The 26211-nt window shown below is 40.5% G+C and overlaps 3 protein-coding genes and 1 long non-coding RNA gene across 21 annotated transcripts in view; 1 reads left to right on the forward strand and 3 right to left on the reverse strand.

Moving 5' to 3' along the window:
* Positions 1–21: 21 nt before the first annotated feature.
* On the reverse strand, positions 22–3327 carry ndufa5 (NADH:ubiquinone oxidoreductase subunit A5). Of its 3 annotated transcripts, XM_037242569.1 has the most exons (5): positions 3192–3327; positions 2206–2250; positions 1207–1323; positions 377–442; positions 22–218 (listed from the first exon to the last, which is right to left on the reverse strand). In XM_037242569.1, the coding sequence occupies exons 1-5, from the start codon at positions 3210–3212 to the stop codon at positions 117–119; spliced, it is 351 nt and encodes a 116-aa protein (XP_037098464.1). In that variant the 5' UTR covers positions 3213–3327; the 3' UTR covers positions 22–116. The 3 variants fall into 3 exon arrangements, with proteins under 3 accessions (XP_037098464.1, XP_037098465.1, XP_037098466.1); XM_037242570.1 differs by lacking the exon at positions 2206–2250; XM_037242571.1 differs by lacking the exon at positions 1207–1323 and having other exon boundaries at positions 58–218; positions 3192–3316.
* A 912-nt stretch (positions 3328–4239) lies between these two features.
* On the reverse strand, positions 4240–7849 carry aebp2 (AE binding protein 2). Its single transcript, XM_037242568.1, has 8 exons — positions 7257–7849; positions 6112–6343; positions 5886–5993; positions 5621–5807; positions 5161–5285; positions 5019–5086; positions 4814–4927; positions 4240–4742 (listed from the first exon to the last, which is right to left on the reverse strand). Exons 1-8 carry the CDS (start codon positions 7730–7732, stop codon positions 4730–4732), a joined length of 1323 nt encoding a protein of 440 aa, XP_037098463.1. The 5' UTR covers positions 7733–7849; the 3' UTR covers positions 4240–4729.
* A 6420-nt stretch (positions 7850–14269) lies between these two features.
* Positions 14270–26211, reverse strand: part of plekha5 (pleckstrin homology domain containing, family A member 5) — a 78448-nt gene continuing 66506 nt past the window's right edge. For 4 of the 16 annotated variants that reach the window (XM_037243799.1, XM_037243802.1, XM_037243794.1 and 1 more), the window contains 16 exons: positions 25929–25982; positions 22670–22750; positions 21646–21702; positions 21485–21565; positions 21254–21406; positions 20836–20937; positions 20647–20752; positions 20457–20500; positions 18248–18472; positions 17225–17363; positions 17025–17149; positions 16744–16938; positions 16524–16667; positions 15342–15484; positions 15070–15230; positions 14270–14989 (listed from right to left, as the gene is read on the reverse strand). In XM_037243799.1, the coding sequence (XP_037099694.1) occupies positions 14955–14989; positions 15070–15230; positions 15342–15484; positions 16524–16667; positions 16744–16938; positions 17025–17149; positions 17225–17363; positions 18248–18472; positions 20457–20500; positions 20647–20752; positions 20836–20937; positions 21254–21406; positions 21485–21565; positions 21646–21702; positions 22670–22750; positions 25929–25982 (1845 nt within the window). In that variant the 3' untranslated portion in view covers positions 14270–14954. The remainder of the gene's footprint in view (positions 14990–15069; positions 15231–15341; positions 15485–16523; positions 16668–16743; positions 16939–17024; positions 17150–17224; positions 17364–18247; positions 18473–20456; positions 20501–20646; positions 20753–20835; positions 20938–21253; positions 21407–21484; positions 21566–21645; positions 21703–22669; positions 22751–25928; positions 25983–26211) is intronic. The other 12 variants (XM_037243798.1, XM_037243805.1, XM_037243800.1 and 9 more) reach the window with 8 other exon arrangements.
* On the forward strand, positions 19961–20417 carry LOC119117506. Its single transcript, XR_005096535.1, has 2 exons — positions 19961–20033; positions 20340–20417. It is a non-coding gene; the product is annotated as an uncharacterized LOC119117506 (long non-coding RNA).

Here is a 26211-nt window from a genome sequence, read left to right on the forward strand (position 1 = left end):
AAAATTGCAGTGACAAAAACATGCTTAATAATTTGGATCCAACACAGTGAAACTAACTTTCTGTCTGAATGGATTCATTTTAATAATAATGGCAGTAATATAAGTCACAAGTATTTTCAGATGGGCCATTTCCACTGGTTAGGAGGAGGCTCCTCAATCAGAGGTTCCCATGGTTTCCACTCGGCCATCTTTCTTGATAGAGCCAGCTCACATTCGGCCTGTAAACATGAAAACAGCACCTTCATTGTATTACTGTGCCGGACTTAAATTTTGTTGTACAATTAAATTGAAAAGAAACAGAAAATGACTATGTATCCATCCTAATCATTCAATAATAATTAATGTTCTTGACTTAGTCAAAATCCCATCTCAGTACCTGAAAAATTACTTCTTCAATTTGTCCACAATTAATCTTCTTCTCTAATTGCTCAACATCAGGCTCCTGCAAACAACATTTATTTGTATTGCTTTGATCAATTAAATAGTTAAAAGCAGGGCTGTGGACTCGGGGACTCGGACTCGATCGGACTCGGTCATTTTTGCCGGAGTCGGTGCTGATTTTGACCGAGTCCACCGAGTCCGACAATAAAAAAAATACATTCAATTTTATTTGGAGGGGCCGTCGATGGAGGCCGAGGTTGATGGCTCCACATCGACGGAGGAGGATGAGTTTGAAAAAGAACTTGACAGCATTGAGCGCCGCCACCTCGCCAACCGACATAGATGAAGAAATTGGGGCAATGTTGGCACTTGGTCGAATGAAAGAGAGCCCATTTGTTACAGCTGATCGTTATCCGTCCGGCCTCAAGGCAGCGACTCGGACACTAACAGCAATGCCAATCAGCCAAGTCAGCGTAGAGCGCCTGTTTTCCGGGCTCAAGTTTATCATGTCTGATCAGCGCGGCGCGATGAAGGCTGACTTGGTTGAGGCGATTTTGTTCCTAAGAACAAACTCAAGTCGTTGAATTGAAACTTGAAAGTATCTGTTTATTGTATTCGTTTATATGTTTAATAAAGACAAAGCCATCACAAAACTGTTGTAATTATTTAGATTTTGATCTAAATTAGCCTTGAATAAAGACTAAGCAGTCACATGAATTAACAGAAAAAATGGACAGCCGGACTCTGACTCGGTGGTCAAGAGGCCGGACTCGGACTCGGTGCAAAAATCCGACCGAGTCCACAGCCCTGGAAAAGGTAACTGACCGTTTTGACGTGGCTGAACCTCTCATTGACCAACTGTTCAGTATACTTCCTGTAGCCAGCATCCTGTGGCATGCTCTGCACTGATGCCAGGATTTTTGAGTAGAGAATCCTCAGTCGCTGAGTGATGTTTTGAGGAATCAAACAGGTGGGGGGAAACAAAGACATCTTGATTGAATGTGTTGGTTAATTTTTACATTTTCAAACATGCTTCATTTTAGTTTTGTTTTCCTTAGTTTTGGTAGTGTTTTTTCTTAATGGTGTATTTGTCAAGTATACTGCAAATCTCAAATGACTGTTGGACCTTCCTCTGTTCGGTAAGAAAATACATTTAAAATGAACCCCATAAGCTCATGTATGTATCATACATGAAATAGTGAAAACAGAGATCATTTTGTAGTTAATCTGGAATTTATGATTTTTTTTTAAAAGCACTCAGCATTTTTATTTTATTAATTGGTTTTAGTAATTTTTTATTTAGTGGTTGGGAAAGTTTTTAACTCTTGTTATAACTTTGCAGTGCACCAAGAATACAACAAACCAATAACTCCTATTTTTGAGCTACCTAACTAAAAGCTGCTGCATTGTCACAAAACAATTGACACTGCTGCATTGGTTTAAGTAAATTTCTAGATAAGTTTAAACACTGGGGGAAAAAAACCCTGAGCTAGACAAACCAACAAACAAACAAAATACATGAATGTTTAATTTGTTTTCAAATCTATTCATTCTTCCCCCATTTTGGAACCTCTGGAGTTTTTCAATTGATAGCGACATAGCATGTAGAACATGACCGATTTATCGTTCTACCAATTAAATCTGCCGATTATAGCTCTTTTTAAGCGGTTCGGAAAATGGATGGATGGATGGAATTATTTTCTTTCAAGTATAGGCATTGGCCTAAAAAAAAAACATATCAGTACATATAGGGGGTTTTGTAATTGGTTTTTTTCTTTCTAAGTTTGTCATCACGCAAAATGTTGCTGACGCACACTTTCTAACCTCATGTGGATTTTGGGACACTGCCAGGCCAACCAGGCCAGTCGTCTGCAAGAGAGCAATGGGAGATGATTTGAATGACAGCAATGAACACACAACTGTTATTTCACATCCACGATTATACTACTGGATAAAAGAAAGCATTCGTAATTGGTGTAAATTATCTTTGTGAGATAAAGAAACATTTATGCAACTGTTAATTGCAATGTCTACCATTATTTAATGTGAGATGCACATCTTACAGTCCCAGAATATTAGTAATTTAAATTACTTAATTTTGTCACGCTCTGCTACTTTGTCTTGAATCATACGTTGGGTATTATCATTTGAAGCATTGTGTGCACATCAATTACAGCAATGTATTTTTTCCATCATTACCAATCATATAGGATATTCTCCCATAAATAATCATACAGCATAGCTTTCTTTAGCTACTGCCTAGAATGACATGAATCACTGTGAAAGCAGACCATTTTTACACACACTGATAATAACTAATGGTGTGAACATAATTTACTATATAACACATTATTTTACTCTGGTACACAAACATGTAATGCGTTTAGGCAAAAGTAAGACGAATGGGAAACATTTAATCATCTCCTCAAATCCCAAAATATTTTCTTGACAAACCAGCTACATCCAAATCATAACAAATGTTGCGAAGAGTACAATTTGGATTAGACTCTTGCTTGTGGCGAGTTGCAAAACGTTTTTTTTTTTTTTTTTTGCTCTAACGGTGCTTGTGTAACAGACGTGGTGAATGTGAATAGTATATTAGCGAAAATTTACGTACAAATAAGTCAAATGGCTCATGAAATGAGGTAAGCTACCACGCTAGCTAAAGCGGTCACTTTTAAGCTGTGCATATGACGTCAACTACAAAAAAAAAACGCTGTTGGAACGCGACAATCAAACGAACAAAGAAATTGTCTTCTTTTTAGGTTTTGGTTCATATCAAAACAAAAATCATTGACCTCTACTTGTACCTTTTTCAGCAGTCCAGCCATCGGATCAACACGGGACGGTGAGCGATTTCCGGCCACTTGTTATGACGTCACGAAAGGATCCCGACACGGTGGTCTGTGGGGGTACGCTTCCCAACTTCGTTATATTGTACAGCCAGGGGTGTCAAACTCCTTTCCTCGGGGGCCGAATCCCTACATGTTTTCCAAGTTTCCCTTGTTAAACACACCTGATTCAAATGACCAGTTCATCCTCACTTTCAGCAGGAGCCTGATTAATTGAATCAGGTGTGTTTAACGAGGGAAACTTGGAAAACATGTAGGGATTCGGCCCCCGAGGAAAGGATCTTGACACCCCTGTATGTACACCCTCTGAACTGTGAGGCGAACCAGTGCCGCCTACTACCTAATTTAGTTTTAAAATAAATACCATATAATTACTATTAAACTCCAAAACCCTTATTCTTTCTATTGCTCGTGTGTTTTGGCACAATCTACAACTGCAGAACCTAAGTTTGCTTCAACCTGATGTCACAAACTGATACCCAAATATTTTCCCTTAGGAATTTCTGGTAAAGAGCCAAATTTATGATTCAATCAATCACAGCAACTCACCCAGTACAATAATGCAAAGCAGCCCCAGACCATTACAGTACCCCCACCATGTTCAACTCTTGATATTTTGTTTTTCTGAAATGCTGTTTTTACACTTTCCAAAAGTTCAACTTTGAATTCACTGACATGTTCACTCACCTTAACTAAGGCCAGAGAGGCCTGCAGTTCTTCAGACGTGACCTCCTGAATGAGTCAACGTAGTGCTTGGGAAAACTTCTGTAGGCCCGGGAAGCATCATGACTTTTCTACGTTTCCTCCATTTGGAAATACTAATTGCTCTCATCGTACCTCTTTGCCTTGTAAATACAAATGAATATCAGAATACTACATTTGTTAAATGTGTGGCCTGTTAAGAAATGGAGTCCTGTAGTTGTGCACTTGAAATATGCTAACAAACTTTTTTTTGTCAGAAAGATGTTTACGATGTATCATTTGGATGTGAATAAGAAAAGATGGATGAAGTCTCAATTTGGGATCTTTATATAACTAAAAACACACAAGTTACACAGAAACAATACAGCAGATAGACCAGTTGTTTTGAACCACTCTGATTAAAAATCACATTTTGTAGAAATGAGTAAAAAAGTGGTACAGCACTAATGACGGTTAAGGCAATCTCCTGGTTTTCATGGTGCTGACAATACCTGATAATGACCTCGATAAAACCAACTATTTAAAAATATATTTAAAAAAAAAAAAAGGTACATACAGCTACAGTCCATTTTGAGAAACTTTTCAAAGTCAAGGTAAGAAAATATATTACAAATCTCAAGTATTTACAAACTGCTTTTCTCTACAAATGTGTCTAAATTGACTCTGTTCTGAATCTAGTAAGAGTAACACATCCCTAAATATCTTACGAGATTAAGCTCCTAAGCACAAAAATAAGTCTCTAAACGCTCCAAAAATCTTTGTATATAGCTCTACTTCATTCCTGGGAGAAATCCTTAGAAGAACATCCTGTGAGTGGGGACACAATATATTTTTGTTAACAACAAAAGTGATTCTCCTGCTCCTCATTTGTCACACACCTGTAAATGTTGGGATCCAGGAGAACAGCCGTGTCGGTCGGCAGCTTGGACAAGTGCACAACTTTGGTTTTCTGCTGCAATCGGTCACTCTCACTCACCCAAACGTCAGGGAGTCTTCAAAAAAAAAAAGTTATCCGTTGACATTTAAAGACAGATTAAGATAAGCACAAAATCACAAGAATGGGAGTTAAATAAAAAAACCTACATGTCTTCAGGTGTCCAGTGCAGAAGGACTTTCACTTTGCCAGATTCTTCTTTCCTCCTTGCTATTACCTGGATACACACACATATGCTCATAAAAACGCAAAAACACATGTAGTTTTTTTTTTTTAATCTTATGTGCGTACCGTGCTGTGGAACACAACACTGTGTCCGTTTCCAAGGCTCTCGATATGTGTGGCCAAGTTGAGGCATATAGCTCGATGGCGGATGGCGTCCATGGTCTGGGCGTCAAAGAAATCATGTGGACGGGCTAAAGAAAGAAGGGGGGGGGGGGGGGGGGCGATTCATGCATTATTTGTCTAACTTGTAGAATTTATTACAATATGGGTAGTTCTCTATAAGAGTGGTCTCGCGTCGAGAGTCATTATTTTCTTCCCTTTACAATAAAAAAAATGACTCCAGACAGAGATAAAATTAACAACCTGAGCTGTGTGTCAAGGGGTCCGTTTTATTGATAAATTATTTTCCGTCAATTGTGAGTCAGCAGCAGATTTACTAATGAGAAGCTAAATTAATTTTTTTTAGATTGAAAATGGATTTTGATTACTTGTCAAAAATGTTTTAATGGTCATGTGCTGTACGTACGGAGTGAACGTCTATGCTTGTTCTTGAGCTTCCTCCTCTTGTTGAGGCCAGCCTTGGACGGAGATTCCTCCTTCATTTTGCCTTGGTTGGAGACTTTAGACGAACTCTGCGAGCTGAAGTGAGTGGGGACATGGCGGGCCAGCCCACCCTGGGAGGCAAATGTGGCATTGCAACCTCCAACCACACACTGCACCCATACAAATACATTACAAGCCAGCAGACAAAGTGTGCGGTTTTGACAATCAATTCGTGAACCGCGTGTCACCTTGAATGGTTTGTCGCCGCTGTGAGTCAACATGTGTCTCTGTAGCCAGCTCTGACTGGTGGACGGTGTGTTGTACACTTTACAGCCTTTCCACAGACACACAAAAACCTGTGCAGAGCAAACCGAAAATGCAAGTCGAGAAGTGACTTAAACTAGCTTTCAAATTGAGAAAAGCAAAATTAAAAAACTAACAGGCACTGTCATACAAACATGGAATAAAACTCACTCCTCCTCTCTGTCCATCAACATGGGTGGCTCGGATGTGATCGGCCAAATCGGGGCTGGAGGAAAAGTGCACTTGGCAGTGATCCCAACAGCACGTATAACTCAACGATTTGCCGTTCACCGGAATGGAGCCGTTGCCGACAATCATGGCCCCGCCGTGACTGTTGAACGTCGCTGGTGTGGAACGGCCACTTGATGCTATGCTCTCCATGTCCATTAGAGTGCTGCTGATACTAGAAGACCAAAGACAACAAAGAAGTTAGGGTTGTGATGGGAGAATGGGTCTTATGCTTCCTCATATAAAACGTGAGTGGGCCTATTTTTTTGGACTGATATGCTGGATTTGGACTGATATGCTGGATGATATGGTACCTCAATAATATTAAAATGTTGAGTGAGTTACTTTAGAGAGGAAAAATAGAACATACGTAAGTTCTTATTTTGTGTTCAGCAGTTTTCTGCCATGTGTTAATGATGACAGTAAATCGTCATAATTTCGAAAAGCAGAAAGGCAGAACTGTTAAATTGAACTCCTAATTTATTTTATTTAACTTCTGTAATCCCACATTTACACTTTGTTTTAGCATTTATAGTTAATGTTCAAATCTGTCTTAAGTACAGTTAAATGTTTTATGATGACAAATATTTGACCCTCAAATGGATTGATTCCATTTGGTAAAATGTGCTGTAAATTTGAGGGAATTGATTACGATTGTTACCTTACAATTTTTGTTGATGCTTAAATTGGATTATTGCAATTGACCATTTATTTTTTCTTATAATTTTATAGCTTGAGTGAGAAACGTTTTTGGGGAAAACCAACCGATTGTAGACCCAGTTGCTGCATTTCGGTGCGTTTGTTTTAACGTGTCTATAAATCAAGTTGAGTTCAGAGTGAAACAACAGCGCCACATCTGGTTGCATCCAGGTATTGCACTCCAATTTGTTTCAAGACGTGAGGCAGGATGGCACGCATTTAAATTTTAACATTCTTTTCATTTTGGCTGAGTGTGCCGTTATTTGCACAGGAAAGATTTCAAAAGGCTGGCGCGTTTGGGTTATTTTAGGGGAACCTATTCTTCGGAGTAATATTTAGACTACCAGTGACCAAGTCGCCATGCTTCTTGAGTTACTACTTTCCCAGACCTGTCCTCAGAATCCATCCGACTGAGCGGCTCCCCGTCCGACGAGGCCACTTCCACGCTGGCTCGTCTTTTCACGCCGTGCTCGTGTTTCTCCGCGGCCTTTGTATGCTCTGTCGGAGGCTCGGAAGAACCGTTGCCTCCCTCCCTTTGTTCTGCTTTCAGCACCCGGGAGCCCTCTTGGGCCGACTCGGTGCTAGTCGCCAGACTCCCCTGTGCGGGACTTTTGCCCGGCTCGGAGAGTTTGCCGTAGTCTCCCTCGTCTTTGCCGTCGTCAAGCAACGAGTTGTTTTCCACTCCGGCACCGCGACCGCCACGAACGTCCATTCCGAGCCCAATGTCGTTCTTTTTATCCAGTTCCTGTTTGGAGTCCGACACGGCCTGTCCCCCAAAGCCGGTATGGACGGTTTCTCCGTTGTCATTGTGCTCCAACGTTGACTGAGAATCTTGTTCAACTCCCCCGGAAGTTATTTGAGCCATATTTGCCCTTCAAGAGTATCTATTTTGGGGTTATTCCAGTGAAAAAGTTGCTTTCCTGACGCTTTCCTCGTCCAGTCTGCAATTCAAGCATTGAAAACAGCAGGCGTTTGTGGTGACGTCACGGCCAAAGATCGTATAAAATAATTTATTGTCACTCGTTAACTTAAATTTACCCCACCCCAAAAACTATGGACTTTCAAAATAACATCCCGCATGTGAAATAAACAATTAATCTTAGCAGCGCTACGTTGAAAAAAAAAAACTAAAACAGTTGCAACTTAACTGCAAATCCAGCACCACCGCTTTCGTTGGTAGGAGTGATTCATTTTCACTCCCGTCGAAAATCTTTGGCATTGTGGTGGAACCCCTCCACGTGTTCCAACAAACAGAAAATGAAGAAATTCGCATCTTGCAAGGTGCATGTAAGATTTCACTTTTATTATTATTCTTTTTTAAAGAATCACACAGTATACTTAATGAAACGAAAATTGTTAATTTCTGACCAATTGAAATACGCACTACCCTGGTTGACACATTTTTACGATTTTATTTTATTTTTTCAAATCAGAGATGCAAGTAAACTTTTCTGAATTAATTTTTGGGTGCTGATTCCAAATCCACCCCATTTTTTTCTCACTGCACACAGATCTCCATTTGCCTTGATGGATGGATGAGGGATGGATAATACAAATATTTGTCTTCATACTAGCCTTTTGTGCTTTTTAAAAAATGTTTTAGGCATTGTTAGAATGGTGTTCTACTTTTACTGACCCATATAATTTGGTCAGAATTGTATTTCACCTTCAGGAGGCAGTGATGGAACTGTTTTTAAAATACAACTTTATTTTCATAAATGAAATATAGCTTTATTTTAAAGTTAAGTAGTTAAGTCCCAATGATCGTCACACACACATCTGGGTGTGGTGAAATTTGTCCTCTGCATTTAACCCATCCCCATGTGATTTTGATCCATCCCCTGGGGGAGAGGGGAGCAGTGAGCAGCAGCGGTGCCGCGCTCGGGAATCATTTGGTGATCTAACCCCCCAATTTCAACCCTTAATGCTGAGTGCCAAGCAGGGAGGCAATGGGTCCCATTTTTATAGTCTTTGGTATGACCCGGCCGGGGTTTGAACCCACAACCTTCCAGTCTCAGGGCGAACACTCTACCACTAGGCCACTGAGCATATACAGTGCCTTGCGAAAGTATTCGGCCTCCTTGAAACTTTCGCGACATTTCAGGCTTCAAACATAAAGATATAAAAGTTTAATATTTTGTCAAGAATCAACAACAAGTGGGACACAATCGTGAAGTGGAACAAAATTTATTGGATAATTTAAACTTTTTTAACAAATAAAAAACTGAAAAGTGGAGCGTGCAATATTATTCGGCCCCCTTGCGCTAATACTTTGTAGCGCCACCTTTTGCTGCAATTACAGCTGCAAGTCGCTTGGGGTATGTCTATCAGTTTTGCACATCGAGAGACTGGAATTCTTGCCCATTCTTCCTTGCAAAACAGCTCGAGCTCAGTGGGGTTGGATGGAGCGCGTTTGTGAACAGCAGTCTTCAGCTCTTTCCACAGATTCTCGATTGGATTCAGGTCTGGACTTTGACTTGGCCATTTAACACCTGGATACGTCTATTTGTGAACCATTCCACTGTAGATTTGGCTTTATGTTTTGGATCATTGTCCTGTTGGAAGATAAATCTCCGTCTCAGTCTCCGGTCTTTTGCAGACTCCAACAGGTTTTCTTCCAGAATGGTCCTGTATTTGGCTCCATCCATCTTCCCATCAATTTTAGCCATCTTCCCTGTCCCTGCTGAAGAAAAGCAGGCCCAAACCATGATGCTGCCACCACCATGTTTGACAGTGGGGATGGTGTGTTCAGGGTGATGAGCTGTGTTGCTTTTACGCCAAACATATCGTTTTGCATTGTGGCCAAAAAGTTCGATTTTGGTTTCATCTGACCAGAGCACCTTCTTCCACATGTTTGGTGTGTCTCCCAGGTGGCTTGTGGCAAACTTTAAACGAGACTTTTTATGGATATCTTTGAGAAATGGCTTTCTTCTTGCCACTCTTCCATAAAGGCCAGATTTGTGCAGTGCACGACTGATTGTTGTCGTATGGACAGACTCTCCCACCTCAGCTGTAGTTATCTGCAGTTCATCCAGAGTGATCATGGGCCTCTTGGCTGCATCTCTGATCAGTCTTCTCCTTGTTTGAGATGAAAGTTTGGAGGGGCGGCCGGGTCTTGGTAGATTTGCAGTGGTCTGATACTCCTTCCATTTCAATATAATTGCTTGCACAGTGCTCCTTGAGATGTTTAAAGCTTGGGAAATCTTTTTGTATCCAAATCCGGCTTTAAACTTCTCCACAACAGTACCTCGGACCTGCCTGGTGTGTTCCTTTGTCTTCATGGTTCTCTCTGCGCTTTAAACAGAACCCTGAGACTATCAAAGAGCAGGTGCCTGATTACACACAGGTGCATTCTATTTATCATCATCAGTCATTTAGGACAACATTGGATCATTCAAAGATCCTCACTGAACTTCTGGAGTGAGTTTGCTGCACTGAAAGTAAAGGGGCCGAATAATATCGCACGCCCCACTTTTCAGTTTTTTATTTGTTAAAAAAGTTTAAATTATCCAATAAATTTCGTTCCACTTCACGATTGTGTCCCACTTGTTGTTGATTCTTGACAAAAAATTAAAATTTTATATCTTTATGTTTGAAGCCTGAAATGTGGCGAAATGTTGAAAGGTTCAAGGGGGCCGAATACTTTCGCAAGGCACTGTATATATATATATATATATATATATATGTATATATATATATATATATACACAGTGGAGCCTCGGTTTTCGAATGTCCCGGTTCTCGAACAAATCGGTATTCGAAAAAAAAAAAAAAAAAAAAGAAATCGAGATTTTCTTTCTTCGGATGTCGGACGAAATTCGGTTGTCGAACCTCGCGAGAGGACCCGCATGCCAACTGACTCCGTTCGTTATTACATTGTCGTTACTCTGAGGATTGCATCAACTCTAATCATGCCTCCAAAGGAAGCAAGTGGGAGCAGTAAAGCCATCCTAAAACACAAAGACGCTCCTAAAGCAATGCGACAGTGAGCGCCCGGCGCGCTGCGGTTGCGCGACCGGACCAAATTAAGCTCCCTGCGCACTGAGGTCCACTTAAATTTTGGGAAGTACATCAGGACTTTAAAAATATTTTCTAAATTTGAGTAACCGCTCTGTCACAATAATGCGACCAGCGCGGTGCAGTTGCGCGGTCGGGGGCGCGCAACGGTTGCGCGTTCGGCGGTGCGCTGCAGTTGCGCGATCGGTCCACTTAAATTTTGGAAAGTACATCAGGACTTTAAAAATATTTTCTAAATTTCAGCGACGGCTCTGTCACAATAATGCGACCAGCGCGGTGCAGTTGCGCGGTCTGCGACGCGCTACGATTGCGCGTTCGGCGGTGCGCTGCAGTTGCGCGATCGGACAAAAATGCGCAAATAAAAAAATGCTTAAAAAAGGCGCTTTTTTTGCTTGGAACGGATTTTTTTTTTCATTATTTGTATTGGGAAAACATTATTCGGAATTCGAACGATTCACTTCTCGAACAGCCTTCTGGAACGGATTGTGGTCGAAAACCGAGGCTCCACTGTATAAAAACATGCACGCAGAGTGCGTGTGATTTTACGAAACAATGTGGCCGGAACATTCCGACAATCAAGGAAGTCCAAAGAGGAGTCAAGCGATCCAAGGGGATCACCATCCCTACCCTGGAAGAGATGGAACGCCTTTCCTGGAACGCCTGGAAGTGGTCTAGTGATGGTGAGGAGGTAAATGAAGCAAAGAAAAGAAATCCTGGATTGAGTGGAAGTGAAGAGGGTGAAGATGAAAGTAAAAATGAATACATAAAATAAAAAAATAAAAAAGCTAGGTTCGTTTTAAGTTAACGTTATGCAAGTTGGATTAAATAAAACTGAAAACTAGAAAAAAATGTGTTTAAAATATAAAAAAATAAAACAAATAAGCAAAGTTGATTTGAAGTTCACATACTGTACAGTAAGTTAAGGAACGTATGTATTTCTATGTGTCTCTAAGGTACAGCGACAATAAAAATCCCTTTTTATTGATTCTTTCTTAGTAATTTATTTATTTTTACATCTTTCTGATATAATGCGTTTGTTTTATTACTATGTGTAATTATCTGCAGTATTTATGAAGAAGTTATCATTGATTTTTTTGGCTGTCGAACAAATTAAACGAATTACAGTGTATTCTCCTGGAAATATTTGATCCAATATACGACTAATTCAACATACGAAGTAGGTCCTGGAACAAATTAAATTCGTATGTAGATCTATCTATCTATCTATCTATCTATCTATCTATCTATCTATCTATCTATCTATCTATCTATCTATCTATCTATCTATCTATCTATCTATCAAGATCATTGTTTTCTATTTAATGAAAAAAATAGATTGAGTAATGGATTTAAATTAGTGCAACATAATGATAGTGGGTAAAGAGGAAAAACCAGAAAAAAAGCAATCAAGTTTGTATGAACATCAACATTTATTCCACAATATAAAACACATGGGGTATGAACGTTTTGCATATTGGATCTAATAACATTAATAATAATCTCTATAATATATTTGCTCTTTTTCTTTTTAATTTGTACATTATTATTATATATACAGATTTTTACATCGCTTTCATTTCTTTTCTGTTCTCAAGTCCCACTTATTGCTTCGTACATGTGCTATTCTCTTTATTTTCTGTTTTAGGGTGTCTACCCTTTTGCCTCATACTCATCTCTTAAACGGAATAAATGTCACTGGAAATGACACTGGAGAGTCAACCCAGATGGATGAAAATGATAAATTCAAACAGAACCCAGTCGTGGTCACTTTGGAGTTGAAGTAAAGCACTGCATGTGTTGTGATTTGGTGCCATTCACCGTACGAATTCTCAAATGCTCCATTATATACAGCTGTACACAAAATGTATCGACTACCCCCCCCAGGCTGTACAATGTCATCGTTATATTATATTCTAGTTTGAATACTCATATCAACAAATTGTATGTACTGCATATCAAAATGTACTTGTACTGTAGTTAGAAACAAAATCGAATTAGCATAATTTCACATTTCACTCACAAAATTTGTTTGAATTGCTAAACGTCCGAGATCACACTGTTTGTAAAAGCAACACAATTTCCCACTTTTAATCTTCAGATAATTTTCCACCTTTCTGGGAAATGGTGTGGCTTTGTGAAAGCGCATGATTGTGGAGGTATCCAGCTTTTGCACAAAGTGTAAAAAGGCAAAGACAAAAAAATCTTTCTTTCCGCCGCTGATGTAGGACACAAAACTAAGCCTGCAAAATAAATAAATAAAAATCAGAGATAGTGCATGTATTTGTATGTAAACCGATGAAGTATTAGTGCTACACTGTCATAAACATATTACAGTGAAGAAATGAAAAATAACGGATAAAGTTGTCGTTTAGTCGATTTGTCAGATTAATGTTGGACATTCATGAAGAAAAAAAAATAGAGAATAAAGCATATACAATTAAATTAATGTTGCACGAAAAATTTCTGAACTTTCTAGGTGACAAACTTTAATACAATTTTACGTTGGGCATTCTAATTGAATATTTTACATTTTGCTGTTGTGAAAATTCTCTTTCACAGCAACGAGTTTCCAGAATCGTTGTTCCTTGTATTGTCCCCTCCAACTTCAACATTTAAAACCAACTTGGCAAATTGTTTTGGAGCGAACAACTTGCTTACTTTGTTGTGCTAAGTAACATAGTTCCCGTAAATATCAATAATTGATATTTTAAGCCCTCCCTCAAAATACAAGTTGTGTTTTCTACAATGCATCTATCAATTTATCTACTTTTACGGACATAATCAAATCCTGCAAAAGTGGTTTGCGAAACAAAGTTTTATGTAATTTTATGAGAAAAAGGTTAATTTTGTGAAAAAATATGTTGCTAATAGGATTAAATCAACACATGAGCAGAAATTTACTACATAGGCGAAGAACAAGCTGATACATGTTTTTGGTACTGTTCTTGGTAAAGACTATTGGAAGTTTATTATGATTTCACAAATTAATGTTAATGTCACACTATGATTTATAATTAGTAACATTCAAATCTTGTAACAAAGCCTTGGTGGTCGACCGTGCAGCATTACTGACTTGCCATTTCTGAAACATCTGTATTCAAACCTACACTCCCACCTAGTGGAGTCAAAAAATACAACACGTTGGTCATGAAGCAAATTTGAAGCTCCATTTCCCCCATCACTACATAATGTGCTTTATTCTTGTAACTATGTCTTTTTGTTCAGTTTTCAGTGTATACTTAATACTTCTTTGCACAAACTAAAGTTGGTTGTGTTGCAAAATGCATCAAGTTGCATTATTATCCGTTCGATTGATTCAGGCTCAACTAATTCAGTTTCCTCCTTTCGCTATGACAACGTTCTCTGAGCAGCATGGAAACAGGACTTTTGAACATTCAGAGATTTAATTCATGAATAAATTAATAAATATTATTGATCCATCTGTTTTTCTTACAATTGTAGTCAGATGCCCATCCACATGTCACGTACAACTGCTCAGCAGCAAACAGGTTAGAAAATTGTTCAGAAGCTTTTATAACAAAATAACGAACTGGTGTAGAAACAGAAACAGAGAAAGCTAACTTATAAGACTTTGTGGACAAATATAGTCTAGTTTTGTTGGAACATATTTTAGGCAAGTACGCATGAACATTTCCAAACATAACCAATAAACGGAATATTATTATATACTGGTTCATCTCAAAAGTTAGACAATTGAATGCAATTTCATTTTGTTTCAGTAGTTTAATTCAAAAAGTGATACTTGTGTTGTACAGATTTAAATACTACCTGGGAAAAATACTTCATTATATAATATGAGGTTCACTTTTTGAATTGAAGTACTGATACAAAGTTAGTTCGTTTTTTTTTTTGTTAAACTTTAAAAAACCTTTGGGATAAGAACATGTACACCTAAAGTCTCTGCCTCGACCACTTGCCATCATCTTTTTCAGTCTCCTTGTTGTGTCATCGTAGTTGTGTTGTAAATGTGGGAAACTGGGGGGTGAGCTTGTTGTAACTTGCTACATTTGGGCTCTATGGGATGCCATCGTGGATGTCCAGGTTGATGCTCATGTGTCATTGCTCACCATAGTGAATATTTGTGCTGCGAGGCAGAGAACAATGAAAGTTATGTTTTTTTACTTAGCAGTATTTACACTGATTCTATCGACTGTATATACTCACAAGCCAATAAGTTGTTATTGTTTTTCTTGTCATTTTCTGGTAGCTGGTTGTAAGATTCCAAGTGCTTCTCTAGGCTTTCCTCCCTGGAATTTTGTTGTAGCACATCTACCTCCCCTTCTTTTGGCTCAGGACTTGGCGTCTCTGGATCAGGACTCTGGAAGCTGGTTATTAAATATGACAGCAATTTGGAATTAGTAAAAGAGATGATGTTGAGAAATGATTTGCACACAAACATTGAATATTATGGGAGAATACTCCAAGCAAGCACACACCTATTTTCAGTTGTGATATTGGTTGGTGAGCTGGTCATATCGCCTCTGCTGTTGTCATCCTCAAAGGAGTGAAGGCTTACAATCTCCACATGCTGGGTCTCAGTGTGCTGGTCCAAAATCACTACTGTCTGCATTTCACACAGCTAAAAAATACAACACAAACATGATGTCATATCATTTCCAAACAAACATGAGGACTTTTGTATTGTTATCTCATACTGTGTGACTTGCATGCATTAAATGAATTTCAAATGTATCCTGAGGACTGGTAAAGAGAACACTGGAAAGCAGCCTAGACCCTGGCTGCATCCAGCAGATAAAACATTTAAAGCCAAGATGACTTCCTTTAAAATTCCACAAATCTTGGCACAGATTACACTCTGAGATGATAGTTGAGCTTCATTGGGAAAGTAACCACACTCCAGCATGCAAGATAGGATTACAAATGGTGCTTTAACATTGATAGCTGTAAGCTGTGTCAGTAATTCCTGCTTCTGTAGATGCTGCTTTGTTACCAGCTCAAAATCCCGAAGATAGAAATGTATTTTCTATTCCATTTTCTAGCAGTGAAAATGGGCAGACTGTCCAATAATACTCCACAAGGGAAGCTTCTAAAGACCAAAGAATTCTGGTTCAAGTACAGACCCCTGCGGTACACCGTATTTAATAGGCATAGACTTTTTGCCTCTATTTACAAACTGTAGGATGACAAGTATGATTTAAACCAGGGGTGTAAAACTCGTTTTTATCACGGGCCGCATCGTAGTCAGTTTCTTTTGGAGGGCCATTATGACTGTCAATGCCTTATGCGATATATAGTATCACACAACAAACTGATGAATAGTTTTGAAATCAGAGATTAGTAAAATCTGCTCAAATATTTTAAAAAGGTCAATGCTAATTTAAATTGCTCGCAATTTTTCTATTTTTTAAAAGTGAAAATCATCTGTAATTTTAGTATTGACATGAAGTACTTTTAGTAGTATTGACACATTTAGTTGATTTAGTTGTCTGCCACATAAAATATGGCGGGCCGTATCTGGCCTCCCCTGGGCCTTGAGTTTGACACCTTTGATTTAAACAAATTTAGAGGTGGTATGATGTAGTGATCATAAAAACAGTATATCATATACTGATGAGTTGTTTAGCTGTGGTAACTAATTATAGCAAAATTCTATCAACCTCTGATGTATTCGGCACTCTCTGTGTGTAGGTTTGACTTTCAGCTTCCGTCCTGCTCTGCTCATTGTGAAACATTGTAACTTGCTTCAGGGCTGCTTCCAGCTCAATTGGGTCTGCGCAGGCTCCCTCTGTGAGGTCCCGGAACTGAGTACATCAACAGACAAATTTCAAACACTTTCAAACACAAAAACACTTTATTTCGATGTTATGTTTTTATCACCTGTGGCATAACAAAGGGCTCGTCTTTGCCAAACGAATGCGAGCGAGATAGGGCTTCTCTTCTCTTCTCTCGTTGAGATGATGCCTCCTGGTGTCTTCTCATCCTTTCCATCTGCTCCTCCACACTCATCCTGGGTCGGCCCACCTCTCTCTCCCCGTAGCCAATCTGGTCTACTAGTGCACTTCTGGGACGGTCCTACAAAGACCGAAACACAGACTTAAGAGTATTTAATCAATCTTGGAGGTGTTGTCTACTAAGTTAAAGCTAAAAGCAAAACATACCGATCTGGATTCTGTCTTTTTAGTCTTCCTCAGGGTGACGTAGGAGGCAATAGTTGTGGACTCGGGAGGGCTCATGGGGGATTTGGTTCTCGGAGGAACAATGCCCACTGGGTAGAGGGGTACAACTGTGTTGAACAATCATCATAATTAATCATAAGTTAGTCAAGAGAATCAGTCAAGTGTTAAAAAAAAAAAAGTACCTTTTGTGGCTACAATGTCAATATTCTCAGCAGTTTCATTCTTGTCCTTGTCTTTGTCCTCACCGTTGACTTCATCCACTTCCTCTTTGACTGTGGTGAGCTCAGGTTCGCTCTTATACAACCGATAGTCTGGACCTTGCTGTGTGGTGTAGGGGTGGAGAAACATTGAGTGATGTTGAGGCACACACAAAGTATTTCATGTCTGACCAAACACAAAGAAACATAACACTGATGGGGTCATTTTAATCGTCTGTTATGAGATATTGTCATGAAATTCATTCAAATATGCGATTTTTGTCCTTAACGTTTTATTTCATGCCACATTTCACAGTAAAATTGGCGTTGCAAACCACACCAAGAAGAATTGCATGCGTAACCCACACACACACACAAAAAACACATGCAAACATCTGTGTGAACTGCTTGTAGGTGACAAACTGAGATGGCTGATGTTGAATGAATTTTTTGAAAAATGGCAACATAAAGCTGAGTGGATCTGGGTACCATGAGTCCTTTCCAAAAATTTACAAACAGCATGAACAAAGTTTAATTTTTTTGTGTGCAATATATGAACTTGTCTGTTGGGAAGATTCGTTATTCCATATTTTCAATATTTTTAATAGCTCTTTACATCAATATCAATGCTAAAAATATACATACGGATTAAAATCCATTAAAATAATACACAATAACCAGATTTGCTTTCATGTGGGCTCCGGCTGCCGAAATCCTAAAATCTCAGAACATTTCGTTTTAAGCACTTTGATGTCACCCAAGCGTCCAGAAAAAAAACGTCATCTTGAAGCGATTTTTCTCGAGTCAATTTTGAATGAAATTCTAGTATTAAAAGTCAGCTCCTCAAAAACTGCCAAAACGAGCTTCAGCATTCAACTAAGGGTCCCAAATAAAATTGGAATACATGAGAATGAATGTCAAATAACAGCAAGAACACAAAATCGTCTGAGGATGACCGAGTGACATCACAGACAAAAACTAGACCAAACATGTTGACAGAATGCGCACGCTATGGACGTTTTGCGCTGCTCTTACACTGTGCGCGCCATTCCTAGAGCCGGTTTTGCGGTCCTCGGGACGTTGCGTATAAGGAGGCGGACGGCTGCTGGAGTTTGGATGGTGGGAAGGGATGTGAGGGGGTTGCTCGGATGAATAGTAGTACTGTGGAAGAGGTGGACGGGGGGGAACGCCGTTTCCCGTCTTGATAGGACTGAGTGGCAGCAATGTCACTGCCTGTTAAAAGTTAACACAGCGGCTGGTCTCAATCCAAGAAACATGATGTTACTTGGTTGACCGATGACGTGCAAGAAAAGGGGAAGGGGGCAGTGTCGCTGTTTGTAATTGTTGTTTCTGACAATCAATTGTTGTTTCTGACAATCACAATCGTCAATTTAAAGGTTTAGGTTTGTAAGCGTTAGACAGTGAGCTGTAATCAGAAAGTGTTCTTTTTTGTGTGAAAAGCATCTAAAATTTGATTTGAAGACCACATTGCCAAGGCCAATTATTGCATGTAAAAGTTAATCCATTGTCGATATTCAGAAGAACCTCTGACTGATATCAAACACAATTGGGTTCAGGATGTCGGGTGAGTTTTTATTGGAAATCATGTAACGAGTAAAAATCTGGTCCGGAGCTGTAATGAGGCCATCGCAAAATCACAAATCACATGATTAAGTGATGAAGAACTGCAATTTCACGAGTACAAGACATCTGTACTTTTGTGTAATGAGGTACCCCGATTTGTTATTTTCTTTAATTATCAGAGTGGGGAAGAAAATTTAAAACAAAAGATTGAAAACATACTAATTATGTGTAAATGTTTTTAAATACAGGTTAAAAAGATCTTTCCTACCTTTTCTCATAGCAATGATTAAGGTCTTTCAAAGCATTTTTAAAATCATGTTTTCCAAAATATTTTTTCTTACACTGTGTGCTCTCTTAGTTAGATACCTTTTGTTTCTTTATTTTGCTTCTAAATGCTATTAATTGGTTTTGAATGTTGTACTTTATATGAAGTACATTTGAGTATGTTTTATGTATGTCGCCTAAAACCTCAAACAATATGATGACGCTATCTAGTGGCTACAAAAGAAAATGACACTTACTAACGTACGTTGAAAAATTATAACATAAATTCTAACGATTGTTAGGTGACTTTACAATATACTAATAGTACTTACAACACTTTTTTTTTGTTGTATTTTACATCCCCCAGGTATTAGCGAACTTATAAACAATGTGAAATTTTTTCCTTATTTTTTCCCCGCTGAACCTTTTACAATAATCCACACGGATTTTAGATAATTGTTTTTACAAAATTTTTTTTTTTTTAAAATGCATATTGTTCATGGGAACTTTGGTAAACCACTGTAAAATAAAAATAAAAAATACTGCATGCTGAAGAAAACCATCGCCGGTACATAAAAAGCAAGACCACAATAAGTTGGTGTAGTTCATCTCAGCATGGCCTAGACAACGAGACATTAGCATATAAAATTTGAAGAACTACAGATTTTTTTTTTCCAGCGGACCTCATTTAACGGATGGTTTATGGGTTCCAGTGAACAGACTGGCACAGTTGTAGGTTAGTTTGGAATGTTAAAGGTTTGCATCACGGTGAGCAGCCACAATAACAAAACAAGTGTTATTCTTATTGTCTTTAAGATTCATCTTCAGATTCATCTGTCTCTGTTCTCTGTCCATCCATGTTGTACAATCCACACGACTTGCATTTCGTGGGTTTGCGTGTACACCCTGGACAGGCCAGTAACTCCCAAGGTCTCCATTTAGAGCAGTGGTTCTTAACCGGGGGTGCTCGCACCCCCTAGGGGTGCGAGAATGCTTCCTAGGGGGTGCGAGGATACCCTGGGGGAAATTTAAAATTTTTCGGGGATAATGGTCGGGTAACCGAAAAAAGTGAAAGATTCTGGAAATCAAGAAGTCATTGTGTTAATTGGCATTAGGGATAATGCTAATTAAGCCTTACTTTATAGCTGTAAAGTAAACCAATTATTATTATAATAATTATTTAGGGTTAGGGTTAGGGGTGCGAGAACTGGTTGGTGAATTGAATGGGGTGCGAACAAGGAAAAAGGTTAAGAACCACTGATTTCACATTCACGCCAATGGGGAAATGTCTTAAATTCACCTAAAATACACGTTTGTAATTATGTATAAAGGTTAAACAAGATTAAAAAGTGCTAATGCAGAAGCTTACCTCATTTTTGTGTTGGCTGGATAGTGGTTTGGAATCAGAACAACCTGTAGAAATGAAATTTTATAATTAGACTTTGACATTTCTCGAGTGTTTTGTTAGCTAAATTGAGAAAATAATTAAATGTTTTTTTGCTTTATTCTGTGATTCTCACAACACAAGAACGCATAGCTCATTCACGAATGACACTCACTGTCTATGCTGCGCTGTGGTTTATTTTTAGTCAATGCTTCCATCACATCCTGAATTCTCCACAGCTCCTTCTGGATTTGAATGTGCCGCTGGCTTGGAGGCTCTGTCTAAATCCCCAGATGCACAAGGACAGAAAAACAAATGTAAATAACTGGCAAAAAAGTGACTCTGTGTGTAAGGTGTGTGTAACCTGTGGGCTGCCCAGAGCTTCCAGCTGCTCCAGTAGGTTGGATTTTGCCAATGTGACGTCTCCCTCCAACCTATCATACTCCCTCCATGAGCGCTCCAGCTCCTGAAAGCAACCATGATGCAGCCAATGTCATTCCCGGTTTTTGTTGGCACGCCTGACAATTTGGTGGCTGAAAGTAGCCTAAACTTGAAGCCTTCTGGTGGATGTCATCATATTGCATTCATAAATATGACGACAACGTGCATTGAACTCTCTCAATCAATGTAGTCATCAATCCAAATCATATCCCGAGTGATTGTGTTTACGCCCACAACGGGGCAGACCTCCCTTTTGCTCCTGCATAAGACCTAACAACAGTGTGTGCTTCAATGAGCGCTAAAGTGCTTGGACTTCTCACTGAATATGGAGGAATTCTCACCATATTGACTCTGGAAAGTTCTCTGCAAGTGCTAAGCAGGCCATTTTGGAGCACATCTCGCTGCTGGACCAGACTTTGTGTAGCTGACGCACTGGGATTAGTTTGGTCACTTAACTCTTGACTGGCGGATAGCAGCGCTGTCTCCAGAGTGTGCTGGAAATGGACAATGCACATTCCAATATAAAGTTTGCATGAAACATAAGATCCAAAACAACGAATGACACGCATTACCTTTTCTCTGTGTAGTTGCTGTAATTTCTCCTCTTGCATCCTCACTAACTTGTCCTGCTCACAAAACCTGCTCAATTTGGTCTAGCATAGCAAATCATAAAGCATTAACGACAGTCGTTTGTGACATACATATGGCTAATACGAAATACAGTTTGTCTTACATCAATGTCGTCGGCGGGTTGGATTATAGAGCAGTCTTTGTAGTCATCTGGAGTTATCTGGAGGAAAAACAAACACGGGAGGAAAATGTTTATGCATAAAGGGTGGATGAATTGAAATCATTCAGGGAAAAAAAATCCGTTCATGTGATGAAAAGCAGACCACTTTAACGCTCTAAAAAGTGCGATGGGAAACTGTGAAACCTTCCAAATACCAAATAAGAAAAATCACCCTTCTATAATGATGTTTTGATGTGTGAAATTAACTTTTCAAATAGCAATCATCCCATGCAGTTCGAAGCGCAGTACAATAGAAATGAAGTTAAAATAAGAAACTCAGTTTCTTTGACAGGTTGGAAGATTAGGAAATGTGTTTACCAAAAAAGGGCAAATTTAGGAAAATGTACTGCTCTGCCACATGGCAACATTCAGCAAAGTGTGGAGTCAACCCACAGTTTTGCTTGAGAACATCTTTAGCAGTCCAGGATAAAACCTTCCATTCATTTTTCCAAAGATCAATTCACTTTTCTCCACCTTCCACTACCCATATGAACCCAGTAATCATAGTAGGGAGGCAAACAAAAATGCAATCACAGAATGACATGTAACTGTTCAAAAAAAACAACAACAACCAAGACTCCTTATCTGAAGACACAATGTTCACCATTAACAGTATTGTGGACAAGGATGGGGTAAATGGGAAATCCATGACTATATAGCATTGGACTATAAGCCATGTTCAAGTCAACTCAACAGCAAACAGCCAGTGAAATAAATTAAAACCATGTATGCAAATGAGAAATAATGAGCTTTTTCTGTGGACGTGATGACTACATCCAAAATGGAGAAATGGGAGGTGCATACTGAAGGGGAGACATAGATAACTACATCATGTCAGATACAAAGGCACAGGTCTGGCTTGAGTCGACCGTCTGAGAAAAGAAACATTTGTTGCTTAAACAATTTGCTGAATGCTAATTTGACTGACTCAACAGTGACTCAAGCCAGAACCTGCCTGAAATCTTACTTGCTGGTAGAGTTGCGGCCGTGGTGCCGAATTCTCGATCATAGTGTGAATGATGAAGATAAGAGGCTCATTCTCCTTTTTCTAGCAGAATGTTGAGGGAAAAGAGGACATGTAGCTGTCATCTTTGTTTCAATGGAAGTTTCTTCCAAAGTGGTATTTTAGCAGTGATGGGAAAATGAAGCTTCAAATTTGCTTCATGAAATCTTCTTTGGACTCTAGATGGCACTGTTGGTTGAAATAAGGGACTGAGTAAATTGCAAGTCAGTTTTCTTTCAGCCCAATGTTAAACAGAAAGTGAAATCTAGAGGAGTCAAAAAATACAACTGGTTCATGAAGCAAATTTGAAGTTTCATTTATCCATCACTACATTTTAGAAGATGATGATGCGCTGCAGCGCATCCGCAAGCTGAAAACTAGCAGGAATTCTCTTTTGGCCATAGCAGGGCAAATTTTGACAATCTACCAGAGGCCCAATTACGGCATGTCCCATTATCCTTGTCATGATGACACCAGGGATGACAAACATACGGCGTTGCCTTACAGAACCAGAACTGAATTTGACAATAATAATGTACAGAGTATCTTAACAGCAGTTTCTGTCACGATTCGTCCCCGGTTGCTTTACGTTTGTTACCATGGTTTCTGTTCGCGTCGCCCCTCCCCTCCTGTGTCACCTCAATCAATGTAACCACAGTCACCTGCCTCTTGTTACCTGTTTTGTATTTAAGTCCTGTCTGCCCCTCACTCCCTGTCAGATCATTGATGTCGTCACGTCTGATGTCGTCACGTTTGATGTCTTTTTGGTTCCTGTCGTTATCAAGTCTGTTTCTGTTTGCCATCCCTGTCGGTCAGTCAGTCATGTTATTAGTTTGCTAGTTCCCGTCTGTTTCCCTTGATGCTTCGTTCCACTTCCCCTTTCCCTAAATAAATCCTGGTCCAAGCTGCATTTGGTCGCCCTGCTCCATCCCGATCCGTGACAGAATGATCCGACCACTTCAGCGACCAACGCCTGGACCAACCTCCTCCATCAGCTCCCGCTGCGACGCCCGATTCACGTCCGTCGTCCAAGCTTGTTCCAGCGCCATGGGCTCCGCGGCTGCCATCAGACTTCACTCCAGCGACGCCGGACTTGCGGCCGCCATCGGAGTTCCTCCCGGCGCCATCGGCTCCGCGACCGTCATCGGACTTCGCACCCGCGACGCCAGACCCACGGCCGCCATCGGAGTTCCTCCCAGCGCCATCAGGACTCGCGGCCACCATCGGGCCCCACCCAAGTGTCACCAGACCCGCGACCGTCGCCAGACTTCAATCCAGCTGCGCCGGACTCGCGATCGTCCCTGGCCCCACTCCCACTGCTGCGGCGCGTGATGGCTCTTGCCGCTGCGCACAGCCCCGCCTTCCGAATGCCGCTGATCGCGGTACAGACTTCCAGAGTTGCCGCCGATTGCGGTTCGTGTTCCAGAGTTGCCGCCGAATGCGGTTCGTGTTCCAGAGTTGCCGCCGAATGCGGTTCGTGTTCCAGAGTTGCCGCCGATTGCGGTTCGTGTCCCCCGAGTAGCTGCCGATTGCGGTTCGTGTCCCCCGAGTAGCTGCCGATTGCGGTTCGTGTCCCCCGGGTAGCCGCCGATTGTGGTTCGTGTCCCCCGGGTAGCCGCCGATTGCGGTTCGTGGCCCCCGAGTAGCTGCCGATTGCGGTTCATGTCCCCGAGTTGCCGCCGGTTGCGGTTCATGTCCCCGAGTTGCCGCCGATTGTGGTTCATGTCCCCGAGTTGCCGCCGGTTGCGGGTCAGGTCCCCGAGTTGCCGCCGGTTGCGGTTCATGTCCCCGAGTTTCCGCCGATTGAGGTTCATGTCCCCAGAGTTGCCGCCAAGCACGGTTAGGACTTTGTCATAGGCCAGTGAGGTCGTTTGGACTGGTGCGCTTCCCCCCCCGCCCGCCCGCTCGCCACGTGGGGGTTTCGGTTATTTGGGACGTTGGGAGCCATCCCTTGTGTGTGTGTGTGGGGGGGGGACTGTCACGATTCGTCCCCGGTTGCTTTATGTCTGTTACCATGGTTTCTGTTCGCGTCACCCCTCCCCTCCTGTGTCACCTCAATCAATGTAACCACAATCACCTGCCACTTGTTACCTGTTTTGTATTTAAGTCCTGTCTGCCCCTCACTCCCTGTCGGATCAATGATGTTGTCACGTCTGATGTCGTCACGTTTGATGTCGTCACGTTTGATGTCGTCACGTTTGATGTCTTTTTGGTTCCTGTCGTTATCAAGTCTGTTTCTGTTTGCCATCCCTGTCGGTCAGTCAGTCATGTTATTAGTTTGCTAGTTCCCGTCTGTTTCCCTTGATGCTTCGTTCCACTGGCCTTTTCCCTAAATAAATCCTGGTCCAAGCTGCATTTGGTCGCCCTGCTCCATCCCGATCCGTGACAGTTTCTTTACAGTTCATACGAAACTTCATATATGCACAGTTGAATACTTCAGTTGTTTCTGGCAAGTCAGTGTACAACGACCAAAAACAAAGTAGAGTGGATAAGACTAACCTCCGAAAAAAAGAATTGCTTCTGACACCTGTTGCATCTCTCAATGAACAAATCAATCTCTCTATCAACAGGAAAACTTTGTCAAAATTCAGATTCCAACATCTAGAAAATCTTGCTCCATGACGAACTGATTGGAAAGATACCTTAGGGCTGTCGAGCAACCGCACAATATACTTTATCTTCATTCCCAAACTGTTGAAACCGTAAGGCCAAGTCCTTCACTTTTGCTTTCGGCCGAAAAACGTTTTGACATCAGTTGATGATGCAACTTATACCATCGTTTCAAAACAAATTGGCCTTACTGTTCCAAACTCTTAGAAGGGACATCCTCTGTCAGGTGTTATCATCTTAACCCCTTCCACCAGAGACTCTACTAAGGACTCAAGAAAACCACTTATGGAGTTCTCAGAGAGTAGTGTTGAGTAAATCAATCAATCAATAAGTAAATAAATAAAATAGATGTCCTTTGCTTTTGTACTGCATCCTCAAACAACCTTGATGGAGTTCCATCAATTATAGATCATTGCAGCGTAATTAACTGGATTCAAATCGACTTTTGGGTCGCAAATAAGACGGAGCCCCGGTGTGGAGTTGGCACAATTTTTGATTGGACCCTCTGAAACAAAAATGGTCCAATTATTGCCTCTTGATCACATTGTATTCCTCGTCATTGGGACCTAACAATCTCATATGGAATGGGGCATAGATACAGGTTTGTCCTCACCTGGTTGTCCAGGTAAACAAGGTTCCTCTGAAGATGATGAGAAAGAACATCAGTCTGCAGTGGCAGCAGGAAAAGGAGGGAAAAGAAGCAGAAAGCGAGCTCTGTTTGGTAAGATGGGATCAAGGAATCTACCGACATTGGATTGGTCTTCTATAGACTTGCAAAACAGTTAAGACTGAATCAACAGCACCTCTGCTGGTTGAAGCTCAATAGTGCACTCAACTTTACTTCAATTGGTTCAAGGAGGGATCAATTCACACGAGAGAATTAAGGAGGAAATACT

This window comes from Syngnathus acus, chromosome 23 (assembly GCF_901709675.1).
Source record: "Syngnathus acus chromosome 23, fSynAcu1.2, whole genome shotgun sequence".
NCBI lineage: Eukaryota > Metazoa > Chordata > Actinopteri > Syngnathiformes > Syngnathidae > Syngnathus > Syngnathus acus.